Raw genomic sequence first — 13,280 nt, forward strand, 5'->3', positions numbered from 1 at the left:
TTTGCTGTGGTCACTCACCCCCAGCATTGTTTCCAAATAAGTGTTTTTCTGCAAGAAGGGCCGGGTTGGGGGGGGGGCGGGATGGGGGGGGTACTGACAGTGTTCCATATTTAGATTTGGGGGTGGCTACAGGGGGATGCCCACTTTGTAAAAACGTGTCACCAAGTTGCACCCCCGAGGTATGGCATCTTATTGCATGCATGTTTTGAAATAAAACGTCCGTATTTCAAAAAAGAAGTTTAAACGTCCTGTTTCACATAGTGAGTCTAGATTTCTGTCTTAGCAACCGAGTGGAAAACTGTAAAGCAAGGAGGGAGCCGAAGCCCGTCCTGCGGCGCTGCTCAGGGGTTACAACCTCTCCTCCGGGGCGGGCAAGCCGGATTCCTAACCCAAACTACAAAAGGGTTTATTCGGTTCTTCTATCAGTGAGCTGATGCCCCCAGAGCAAACCAGGCTGGCAGGTCCCCTCTCTGCACAAGGACTGAGAAGTACAGCTGATTTCTGCAGGCATCAGGTGGGCTGCACGTCACTTCATCGTGGACACTTGCTGGCTGCTGGATGGACTGTCCCCAACAGACGGCAAGTCCACACCCTCGAGGAGCTATTTACTAGCCTGATCCTGACTTCGAATTTAAGACCAGGGCGTCTGGTTGGTTGGGCCCACACACTTAACCTTGCAAGCGCTGTCACAGGAAGTCCCAGGGTAACCTCATTTTTCCTAAAGTCAACTGGGAAAAGAGGGAAGCGGGACCACCGGTGCATTGCACTGGAACACCCCCGCCCCCGCACCGTGTCACCTCACTCCGACCCACATCCTCATTGCTAAATACACTCCCTGAACCAGTCTCACTTTCTGCACAGTTTCACACTCGAGGAAGACAGGATTCACATTGCAATGCTGGTTTAAACTGTAAGTATAGTCTATGTGGCTGAATTCTGCACCTGCTGATAAATGATGCTAAGTCATCAAAGAAGAACAAGGCGGCCAGCTGTCGATCACAGTAGCTTGGTGTGCAAGCCTGTGGATCTGTAGCATGGCCTTCTTTAACTGTATGCTCCAAGAAATACTCAGTGTAGATCTTTATATATATATAGTATTGATGTGAACAAATCCTGTTTGAAATATGTAAAATATTCATAATTTCAAATACTTTTTTTAACATGTTTTTTTAATGTTTATTTTTGAGAGAGAGAGACAGAGACAGAGCACAAGCAGGGGAGGGGCAGAGGGAGAGGGAGACACAGAATCGGAAGCAGGCTCCAGGCTCTGAGCTGTCCGCACAGAGCCCGACGTGGAGCTCAAACTTGGGAACGGCGAGATCATGACCTGAGCTGAAGCGTGACGCTCATCCCACTGAGCCACTCAGGCACTCCATTGCCTGAATTTTTAAAATGACATTTAGTTATATGGGGACAAACCAAAAGAGGGGTAGTGTCAGCCAAACCCAATAAAAAAGCCAGGCAGAAGGCACTGAAGATTTTTATTTGGTGACTCACGTTAGCAGCAACACTAGGAAAATGACTCACCTCCTCGATCAGGACTCTTGCTCTGCCTATACTGTTTAATTATACTTTTGTAAAACAAAATACGTTGCAAAATATATTTGACTTTAACCAAAAAGCCAAAATTGTGGAAATCAGAGTTCTAAAGAAAGTTTAATCTTGAACGCAAAATACAAATCCTTCTCTGTGTTGTCTTGAAAAGCACATTGTTAACAACACTTCAGTGTAGACTGGAGTGAATTACTGTAGCCCAGGGTCTATTCTTGCATTTACTGTTTAAGCTAGAGAAGGACATTGTTGAATGAAGTAAACTCTTTACACCAGTGACATTTTTAAAAAGACAAGCAAAACAAGGGAGACTGACGTTATAAAGACAGCTATGCCAGCATCCACAAACGTAATTCCCTATTAGACAAAAATGAGGATAGCGTCCCCAGCGTATCAGGATCCGTTTAACAAGCACATGGCACGTAACATCCTTCAGAATGCCAAGAACCTTAGTGAAGCCTCGACTTCTGTAAAGCTAATAACATGAGTGCTCTTTTGAAAGGCTGGGATACCAGCAGCAGTTTACAAAAAAGAACAGATCAAGAGAAAATACATTCCATTATTGTAAATGTACTCATTAACTTCTACTGGAGATTTTATTTTTACAGAATAATTAAAGGTATTTTTTCGCTGAATGCTTATGTGCATGAGAATTGGAATGACCCTACAGGAAAAGTTTCTGAAGTAACTGAATAAGCTAGGAAAAATACGTGGTAAGTGTTATCTGGTGTTCCATCAGGTGATACGGAATATTACAGACAAAAATTGCAAACTTGAAATAAACCAAAAACCTTTAAATAGTGCTTGTATTTTATTTTAAGTCCAACCGTATAATACATTGAAATGGAAGCTTTATTTAATTACTTTTTTAAGTGTTGAACGCAAGATTTCTGTAAGGTTGTTTTTTTTTTTTTTCTTACTTCCTACAACGTTAACTGGAAGAGGTGGGGGGGGCATATTTAACATAGAGGGGATGAATCCTGAGATTTCCCAAAATGTCTCAATTAAGGTCCTGCGGCCGAGGGCACTTGTTCCCCGGCGCACAACGGAATGCCGTTTAGGAAGAAATAGGATTATCGCCCCTTGGAAACCTGTGTTTGCTACCAGCCAAGCCGCGAGGCCTAAGTTGCTCAACGCTTTTATAGTGAGAGGGCTACTTCTATCTTTCCTCAAACGGGTTCTATTTCTTGTAATTCACATGACACCCCTGGGCTGCGGCTGTCTGTTCAATTTCCTGTTTTGCTCTAGGTTCAGCAAATCAAAACAAATAGCTCACAGAAAAGAGTTCGGTAACTCCTGGTTTTCGTCCTCTGGTATTTCCAGTGAAGTGTTCTCTCCTTAGAGGCACAGAGAAAGGAAGGAATTCGCCGTGAACAAGGTAGAAGTAGGTCACAGAAGTTTCAATGCTCCAAAAAACGTGACATCTCCATCTTGCGATATTTTAGCGTCTTCCCGCGGTATTGCCAGTTGGAGTTCATCTCCTTCTTCCAGCTTTGCGATGCCTGGAAAACAGTGATTTACAGGGACTTTAAGTGGTTGTACGATGCGGGGGGGGGGGGGCGGGGAGGACGCGTATTAAATAAAACTAAGTCATGTTGGGAAAATGCTAACATCGGCATGCACACCTCAAATCACACCGGTAGACGTCTGAACCAGTTACACCATTCCACCAGCCGGAAAATAGAAACAGCTAAAGCAAATGAGCAGAAGGAATGACAACAGATATAACTGTGTTTACCACCTACTGTCGATAAAATGGAGACGCTGAACGGAAACCAATGTCTGGTGGTAAGAAAAAAAGTTAAGTAATCATAGCACGTCGTCTTGATGGGATAGTATATGGTTAAAAGTGGTTTTGCTTCCTTGTATTGACAAAGAAAACTATTTATAATAACGTTAAGCAAAAACACAAAATAGAAAAAAATGACACACACCGTGCAGTGTGGGTATGCTGCACGAACACACTTAAAGGTGCACATAAAATGCACACATTGTTAAAAATAAAAAACAAAACACCATTCATTAGCAAAGCTTATATGCTAACATAGTTTTCTCTTCAGTCCAGACCATAGGATTAGGACTCATTTGCATTATTTTTTACAGCCTTCTATATTTCACATTTCCTTAAATGACCATATCTGACTTTATAACCAAAAGCACGAAAGTACTTAGCTTCTCAAAACTGATCGATAAATCTGTGTGTGCCTAGTTTACAGTGATGCGTCCTGTGATTCAGGAATACAAAACACAACTCGGGAACTACACTCAGTAGGCACAACGATGCGGACCCCAATACGGACCCCATGTTAAAAGGAAAATAGGAGGGAAAAGGAAGGAGGAGAAAAAACAAAGAAACCAACAAACAAAATAATATCAAAACTGCTAATACTTTCAACCAATAATTTAAAAGGTAGTTGCGTTTTCATGAATATGCAGTGAAAATGTATTATAGGAACTATGTTACATATGTTAACATCCATCATCAAACCCAAAGCACCCAGATCTCCTCAGTGACAGTGGACAGTCAGTGTTTATTTACTGAATACTTAATGATGTGCCAGGCACCTTTCAAGACACACAAGAGCTGTGATCAGAATTACAAAAGATTCTGTCTCTAAGGATCTTGGGTGTTTGTTTGTTTGTTTGTTTTTGTAATGGACTAAGACAGACAACAAACAAAAGAACATAGTTTCAGGTACTGTGAAGGGTAATTGTACACTTTTCAGGATTAGCAAGGCATTTGATGACTACATTAAATAGTAGAAAGAAAAAAAATAGATTGGAATTTATTTGTTGAAGAAATCAGTTGTTATAAAGACTGAAGATAATCTAGTATTTCGGAAAGGCTATTGATCACAGAGCATTAAGTAATGCTAACTCTCAAAGTCAGTGTGAACTATTTTCAAGTAGGTTCTGTTTAAAATTCTAATGCTGAGTTATTGGCTATTTCGAGTCTTCCAGATTATAGCTATCGGCTGTACCTTCTACAACAGACACACTCAGTTTGTTCATGAGATAGTGAGTAAGTGTGTAAAGAGGCGCCTGGTCTTCTGCTGGGCTCCTCACATGGACCACCTACATTTTTTCCAGGGTATTCTGTATGGAAGTGCTTCACGCACTCAGATACAAATCTGTGGTTTTTAATGGTTTTAAACAGATTTGCCCCAGAGCAGATTAAAATTGCAAACCTGAGATGTCCTAGAGAACGGTTCTCATGGATGATACTACGCCACAGGCATTGAGACTCAGCTTTACGGCCCAGTTAACTACTCTTAAAAAGCAGGCAGCTAGGAAGTGTGGCCAAGACCGTGAAAGCGGAGGGGCAGATGACTAGAAAGCCTCCACGAGCAGCTCGCGAAGCCGTAATTATTGCTGCATGTGAACAGCACAGACGGGGGGCGGCCTCGCCATTTCCAAGGATCCTGCAACAGCAGGACATTGGTCATCGCTGGGCACAGGGGAGCTTTTCTTTATGAAAATGAGGGAGTTTCAATTTAACACACTTCCTCGTCATCCTGTAACATCTATTTAAGGCAGTGGATCCAGAATGACAATCGTCTCCGTTTTTATGAACTATTTTCCTTCCTTCCCAATTGGTTTCTTGTGTACTTGTCGGCAGACAGCTTTGCGAGTTAGTGCTTCAAATAGCGTGGCCAGTCCCCGGGCCTGTGTTTCACGGTGTCTTTTCACGGGAACGGTCTGGAACTGAAGACATTCCTCGGGGTTCTCCATTGGATTTGTCAAAACCACCAGGGAGGAATCAATGTGTTTAAGGCAAATATGGGCTCCCCCCACCCGCCCAACACCAGCTTTGATGAATTCACCCCCACCACGAAATAAAGACTATGTAGGCAAATACAGCCCAAAGGCCTGACACGAACAAATCCCACCCTTCCTCTTTTCTCTCTGCGTCTTCAGGGCCCCTGGGCTGCGACAGCCTTGCGCCTACATGTTCACATCCCAAAGCCATCCGTCTGCTGTCCCTTTCCACCAGAGGTCACCTGTATGAGGCTGAGAGAAAGCCACTGTGCAACTTGACCAGACCCTCAAACCGGCCAGGGCATTCTCTAGCAGCCCTTAAAAACAAAAAAGAAAAGAAAAAAAGAAAAAAGAAAAGCTTTGGGGGCTCCCACTCTGGGGTCACACCGGGTGGTTTATGCCAAGTTCTGGAACTTAGAAACTCTGCAAGCTAGGACACCGTGTGCTGCCTCCCTGTGTCTGGATTCTGCCTCCCTTCAACAGGGCGGATCCTGTGAAGGAGCACAGGTAAGGGACAGACAAGGTCGCCGGGCATGTGGTGACTGTTCTCGTTCTATTATCACTGCTGTCGTTATTATACAGTTTTACCTGCTGAAGAAAACGCAGTTTAGAATTGCTCTCAGTGTTGACAGCTCTGAGTTTGTGCCCTCTCTCAATGTATAGAAACGGGATAGAACTCTTAGTAACGATTTTTTCTGTTTCGATTAAAAGGAACCAGCTCATCACTCAAGAGGATAAAAAACGCACAGCATATCAAGGAGTGTCTTTCTGTCTATTTATACAGAACTGTTATTTACCAGCGGAATAACAGGAATTATTGGGTAGTGTTTCAGGCATATTTTGAATACATCGGAACAAATTCACCAGACTCAGTTCGTCCCCAAAGACATGGACTTTTTTCCTCTGTATTAGGTGTCCCATAGCAAAGGTGTTATCCGTGTATAAAACCTGAGGAACAAACCAAAGAACTCTGTCAGAAGCGAGCACAAAAAGGAGGCACTGGGCGGTGGCACAGGTGGGGCGTTGAACCTACCTGCCCGTATATAAAGAAGTAACCGGTTTCTTTCACCAGGATTTTATTTTCCTTTTCTTCCAGGGCCCTTCCTCTTTTAAAGCTGAGCAGCCACGGAACGAACGTGTAGGCTCCTACGATGGAGAGAGTAACTTGTGAGGAAAGCAGTTTTTCACCTCCACTTAGTTGCTAAACCGAGTCTGAAACCTAGAACTGAATTTCATCTTCAAGGAAAAAAAAAGAAAAAAAAAGACGAAAAGAAGACAAATCAGGGCGCTCTGCTGGTTTTTCAGCTGTGCTTGCCACATTAACCCGGACAACCATTGGAGACAGGAACCTGAGGGCAAACACTTCATAAGAATGTTCTGCGTTTTCTTTTGTTCTTGTGTATTGCAGCAATTTTCATCACGGAGCCCGGTCTGCATGGCAGAGTTGGAGGCAAAAGAAAAAAAAAAATGGACCAAATGTCTCTGAATAACACTCTTACACAAGTTTTCTGGTTGTTCCTTGCTTCCCAGAGAGGAGGGGCTAGCAGGGGGAGAATTTAGGGAAGGGCATCAGGGGAGAAGCCCCCTCCCCAGTGCACTGGGCAACAGAAGAGAGCTTCCAGAGAGCGTGGGAAGTTCCCAAGACATAGCCTTTCCTAGGACATGGTCAAGGAACTTGGCAATGTCCCTCTGTAATATCCAAGTAAAGTGGTTTGTGCTCAGCACATGAATTCTCCTCCGGGACCCCTCAGGCTTCCCTGGGGAGTGATAGGGGAGCTGTGGTGTGGAAGAACCCCAGGAAGGGTGCAGACAACAGCCAGCAGCTACAGAAAATGGGTCGGCAGGAGGGGACCCATTCTCTGTGCCAGAACATGGTGCTTCGGGACAGACACCCTTGAGGAGGGTATAAATGCTCCTCTCCTATGAATCCACAGTGTAAAGTCACAGGGTTTCTCACCGTCATGTAAAGATTGGAGTAAACGGTGAACCCTGAGGCCAGATTAAGAAATGTGGGGTTGGGGGGTAGGGTAGAAGTAAAATAGCATAAAATAATTGAAAAGAAGATGAGGGAAATGGTAACATACAGAGAGAATAATAAAATGAAACTGTGGTGGTCTAAAATAGTATAAAAAGTGTTCCCATATGATTGGTCATGTTGGACCACACGCGTCCCCAAACTTCACCTCGGTCGTAGCAAAAAGGGAAACAATAATCAAATTCAGAGTCCATGGGACAATATGCCAGAAGCTCAAGAAAAAAACAACTTGTCCTAGACTGAGTTTAAAGAAAATGTTCCCTGGGGATTTCTGAAAGGGGCTGCACGGTAGGACACAGCAGCTGGTAACGCTTTCACATTCGTAAACACAACTGCTGAGTGCGTGCACCCACTTCAGCGAGCTCCCCGAAGGCCAACCCGTCACATCTGAACTTTTTCCAAATGGGATTCTTGAGGGAAAAATATAAAACGAAAACTACGCATTTTCTGAATGTTTGGAAGAGGAAAGGACCCGAGGTGATCACACAAAGCAAACTACCCCTTGAACCTGAGTTCAGTTCCCTAAGGCAGCTCTCCCAGTTGACATGCCCACAGGTGCAGGGTGGGCGCTGGGAGGGAGAGCCAGAGAGGAGAGACAGGTGCCCTTGTCCCTCCTCTCGTGTATTCCCAGGACCTGCCTCAGTCCCCCAGGGGAGCCAATGCCCCCACAGTATCCGGCAGGCCCCTCACCACCTCGCTTTGCTGTTCCCAAGATCTGTGAGGAAGCTTTACTTCAGTAAAACCCACCAGTGCCACTCTGGATGGTGACAGTCCCTGGGTAAAAGATCTCCCCAGTTACAAGTCACAGAGACAAACTCATCGTCCCATTTTGATACTGCATCATTTCAGTGACGAGATGACAATAAGGTAGTTTCACATTTGTTTAAATGAGATCATGTACCCAAGGCACTTTCAAAAACAGCTGAAAATACGAGGAAGAATTAATCATCCTGGTTGTTCTTACTGAAGGCGGCTGCTCTCGTGGGTTCTGAGGGTACCTACTTGATGCTCTGACCCAAAGAAAGGCGTCTTTTCCCTTCAAAACAGTACACATCTCGGATCCCGACTTCTCTGGGTTCAGACACTGTTTATGTTTGCTTCTCTGCTGTTTGCCCAGGGCCTGACACCATGCCTGGCCTCCAGCAGACATGCAGCAAATATTTACTGAATTAACTAATTCAACTTTAAACATAAGCTAATTCAAAATGGCAGGGCGTTCTCTGCAACTACCCGCAAGCATCCGATTGTTTTTTAAAAGCATTCTGTTATTTATGTATTTGTTTATTTACTTTAAAAGCATTTTGTGAGCTAGTTACTGAAACCGTGTGAAATGAGACATCACTTGTGAACTAAAGTAACACACAGAGTTCTAAAACTGGCTAGAGATGCTTACTTACTAAACATTTTTTTTTCAAAGTCGTAGGTTGATTTCCTATTTCTTTACACCATACTTATATCTATAAAATCAGTGAGGTGCTTTTTACCCAATTCCGCCACTATATTGTCAGCAAAGAAAGAAAAACAAATAGTTACTAGGTATATATTCTTACGTCCTCTCGGCATTTTCTTTTGGCATTTCATCCTATCTTGCTGGGAATGTTCTCATTAAAGAGAGTCAGTGCATGGTTACCTGTTTTAATGTACTGTCTGCATTTGTCCCCCACTGCACACACACACAGCACACACACCCACATACACGCACACACGCGCACACGAATTATACTCCCTAAGGCCAAATGCCAAGAATACAGCCCAGCACAGTATATGCACTCAGTGAATACGTGCTACTGAATGAGTGTCGAATCTTTTAAGCAAACAGACGAAACAGTAAATTAAAAGTAATTATAAACTTAAGCATAAATATTATAACGTGTTTCTACATCTTAAAACGTGCTTAGATTTTTCACACGCAAATTAGACTACAGAGAAATGCTAATGAAAAAAATACACATGAAGTGCCTATTCTGTAGGATGCTTTTCTTTTTTTTTTTCCGTTTTTTTTTAACATTTATTTGTTTTTGAGAGACCGAGAGAGACAAAGCACAAGTGGGGGGGGAGCAGAGAGTGAGGGAGACACAGAATCCAAGGTAGGCTCCAAGCTCGGAGCTGTCGGCACAGAGCCCGGACGCAGGGCTCGAACCCATGAACCACGAGATCATGACCTGAGCCGAAGTCAGATGCTTAACCGACTGAGCCACCCAGGTGCCCCTGTAGGATGCTTTTGTAAACCAGAATGCATTACTACTTATAGTCAGTATTTGAAAATTCGGAAGTACACTCCAAGAATATTACTGCTTATTTTATCTTTGCTAGTCCACAGCTAAAATACAGATGTGCTGTGGTGTATAAAAGGGCTGAACTTCCCACCTCCACTCAGCTGTACATACTTGATGTACTGATCTGTTTTTGAAAACTTAAGAAAATTAATGTGTGCAACGACCTGCGAAATTCAATAAAAAGAATGCCAGTATTAGTTTGTGAAAATAATTTACGCGTGCACTTGAAAGTGTTCGCTCTTAAAAAAGTAGATCTTTCCTGTTCTGACATATAACAAATACATAAATTTTAGGTTGGCAACATTTTATAGAAGAATCAGACATATTTCATTAATATTTGGTTTTTATTCTATTTTATGAATTGGACGTTTCCTTGCAAACATTCGTACCCCCAGTGTTACCTCCTTCAACAGCTGAAAATAGATGCTCAGACAGCAGCTGTCGATCAGAGCTGCTACATTGGTGACTTCTCTTGATTTTTAAATGTTATTATCGTACAGCTGCTGGAAATAGTTTTAAGGGATAAAATATTGATAACATGTTTTTAAAAAGAGAAAGTAAACCAGTTCAAGACATCGTGATTTTTTTGTATAAAGCAAGTATAGTGTGGCCTGGAAATCCATAGTTATCGTAGGCTTGATTCCATAGCTGAGGTGGAGCAAGGGAAATCAGGAGAAAACAAATGCAGCCGGGCAGGGCTGAGGGGCAGAGCTGTATGGAGGGCAACTGGAGGGCCCTGTAGGGCTGTAAGCAGTGGAGAGAAATGATTATTCCATCTTTTAGAAATATCACGATGCAGCTTCCAGGCAAGAAAAGGTACAAAAATGGGGGCAAAGAACCAGCCAAGGTGGGAGATGATGGCCGTCTGTACCAGGATGGTGAGATGGGAATGACTGAAATGGATTAATGCAGGTTGGATTCATGGGGAATAACTCGTAGGGTTTTGAGATTAACGTAAGGTGTTAGCAGGAACAGTCAAGAATGACACCCAGCATTCTGGGTTAGAGAAGGGAGGACACAGCCATCACACTAAATGACAGAGGAACACTGCAGGAAGGGATCTGGGGACAAGTTCTACAGTGAGGCTGAGGTGCCACCAAGTTGTAAAGGAAGAGATGTGTACAGGCTTGGAGCTTGGTGGCTCGGGCTAAAGATCTACATCCAAGCCATCAGCATGTGGCTGGTATATGACAACACAACACAGTATTTAAGAACACCACAGAAACAAGGTGAAAACAAAAGAGAACAGGACTACATCAGAGGTCTTGAAAGACACCAATATGGAGGAGATACATTTAGGAGTAATTTGCAAAGAGATTTAAAAGGAGACGCCGAAAAGAGAATGGTTAGAGAAACAAACTTCAGGAAGCCTGTGTTTCTAGAAGAAACAGTCATCAAGTGTTAAGTTCTCCTGGGAGATTAAAAGTAAATCTCATCCTTGCCTCTACGAAATAATTACGAAACAATTATGTAGCAAAGCAGAAATAAACAAGGGACTTCTGCCATCTACATGATTGAGGAAAATACATCTGCCCTTTCTTTACCTCTGTTAAGTCATGTGAAAGAAATGGACAGAAAGAAATGGCACGTTTTCCAGAGTAACTTGAAAGGGTAACAAAGTCACTGAGCTCACACCTGGGCTAGGTGTGGAAGGGGAGAGAGGAGGCAGAGAAAATAGCGACAGGTCCCAGCAATGGCCAACTTCACAAAGAGCCAGCAAAAGTCAACTCCCTAAAGGTGAAGAAGCCCTCACATGTACACAGAAATCTAGAATCTTACCATCCTGAAAATTTCAGTGCGGGTTAAAAGAACTTGGAAGACGAGGAGGAAAAATCCTCATTTAAATGAAAATAAAAAGTTTCAGAATGGAAAGTTGGTTTTACCCAAAAGAAGATGGAAATAACGAGTTTAGAATTTGAGAAAAGAATGTACAGCTATAGAATATGTAAGACAGGTAAAGAATTACCATCCTACACAGAACTGGAACCCTGAAAAAACCAGCAACAACAAAAGTCAAGCAAAACAACCACAGACTGAGAAACCACATCCTGGGCCCAGAAAGGTTGATTCCAAAATTCACCAGTTCCATGTGGCTGCTGTAACAAATTACCACAAACTCAGTGGCTTAAAGCAACACACATGTATTATGTCACAGTGCAAAACATGAGAAGTCTCGCTGGGCAAAACTCAAGGTGTTGGCAAGATAGTGCTTCTTCTGGAAGTTGGAAAACCCATCTATTGCCTCTCCTAGCTCCTGTAGTCCATCTACTTCCCTTGCCTTATGGACTCTTCTATTTTCCCAGGCAGCAACCACATCATTCCGAGCTTCGCTTTCATCACCGCATCTCCTTCTTGGACTCTGAACCTACCAGCTTCCTCTGTGAGGACCCTTGTGATTACACTGGGCTCGCCAGGGTAGTTTCCTCAAATTTCTTATCTCAGTCACATCTGCAAAGTCTCCTTTGCCACATGAAGTAAAATGCTCACAAAAGTTTCAAGGATCAGGCTGTAGACGCCTTTGAGGGCTGTTATTCTACCTATCATAATAGCCAAACCTGACATATATAGCCAAATAAGTTTTGCCTTTTTAAGGTAAATAAATAACTCTTTGTACAGTCAGGCAAGAAAGTCAAGCCACTTATGAGACGAAAAATTTCTCTTACCTTAGTTTTCTTTAATGTGCATCTAATGCCCAAAGACAGTGGAGAAATTCCTACAACTCAAGAGAAGAAATGGGAATTTTGTATCTAGACAGCTGTCCCTAATGTATAAATGTTTAAATGTTTATTTTTGAGAGAAAGAGAGATAGTGAGCAGAGGAGGGGCAGAGAGAGGGGGACAGAGAGTCCCAAGCAGGCTCAGCACTGACAGCAGCGAGCCTGATGCGGGGCTCGAACTCATGAACCATGAGACCGTGACCTGAGCTGAAGTCGTACGCTCACACCTACTAAGCCACCCAGGCACCCCCAAAGATACAGTTTTATCAGTGCAAAAACTTTGTGAGCATTCTTCTCATGAGCCCATTTTGGGTAAACTACTCAAGAATGAAATTCCAGAAAGTAAGAGATGAATGAGGAAAGCACAGTACAAGCAAGCACCTGCAGTGGGTATCAAATATATTTATCTGTAAAATCCCAAACAAATGAAAGCTTGTAAAGAGAATGACGGCTTGACAGAAAAGAATGGAATCAGGGCACCTGGGTGGCTCAGTCGGTTAAGCGTCCAACTTTGGCTCAGGTCATGATCTCACACTTCGTGTATTCAAGCCCCGCGTCGGGCTCTGTGCTGACAGCTCGGAGCCTGGAGCCTGCTTCAGATCCTGTGTCTCCCTCTCTTTTTCCCTCCCCTGCTCGCGCTCTGTCTCTCTCTGTCTCTCAAAAATGAATAAACGTTTAAATAAATAAATAAACAAATGTTCCGAATGATGGATTATGTCAGCAAGATGGCAGTGTAGGGAGCCTTACACATCATCCCTGCACAGAAACATTGATTTAACAATAATATTGGTGCTGAGATACCTTGAAAAGAAATTCAGAATCCAGCTAAGAAGTAGAAGCTAAGTAGTAGAGCACAAACTGAGAAGCAGTCACATTTTTATAGGTAAGAGGAGCGGTTTCAATTTATTCACCTTAGTCCCTCCCCCAAATAGGCATAGCTCAG

General features: G+C 43.2%; 1 protein-coding gene across 1 annotated transcript in view; it reads right to left on the bottom strand.

Moving 5' to 3' along the window:
- Window positions 1-1,464: 1,464 nt before the first annotated feature.
- The window catches only part of TNFSF13B (TNF superfamily member 13b), a 31,096-nt gene continuing 19,280 nt past the window's right edge, over window positions 1,465-13,280 (bottom strand). The window contains 3 exon segments of the mRNA XM_058743000.1: window positions 1,465-3,053; window positions 6,108-6,258; window positions 6,344-6,456. Of these exon segments, the coding sequence (XP_058598983.1) occupies window positions 2,941-3,053; window positions 6,108-6,258; window positions 6,344-6,456 (377 nt within the window). The 3' untranslated portion in view covers window positions 1,465-2,940.

This window comes from Neofelis nebulosa, chromosome 1, assembly GCF_028018385.1.
Source record: "Neofelis nebulosa isolate mNeoNeb1 chromosome 1, mNeoNeb1.pri, whole genome shotgun sequence".
NCBI classification, from domain to species: domain Eukaryota; kingdom Metazoa; phylum Chordata; class Mammalia; order Carnivora; family Felidae; genus Neofelis; species Neofelis nebulosa.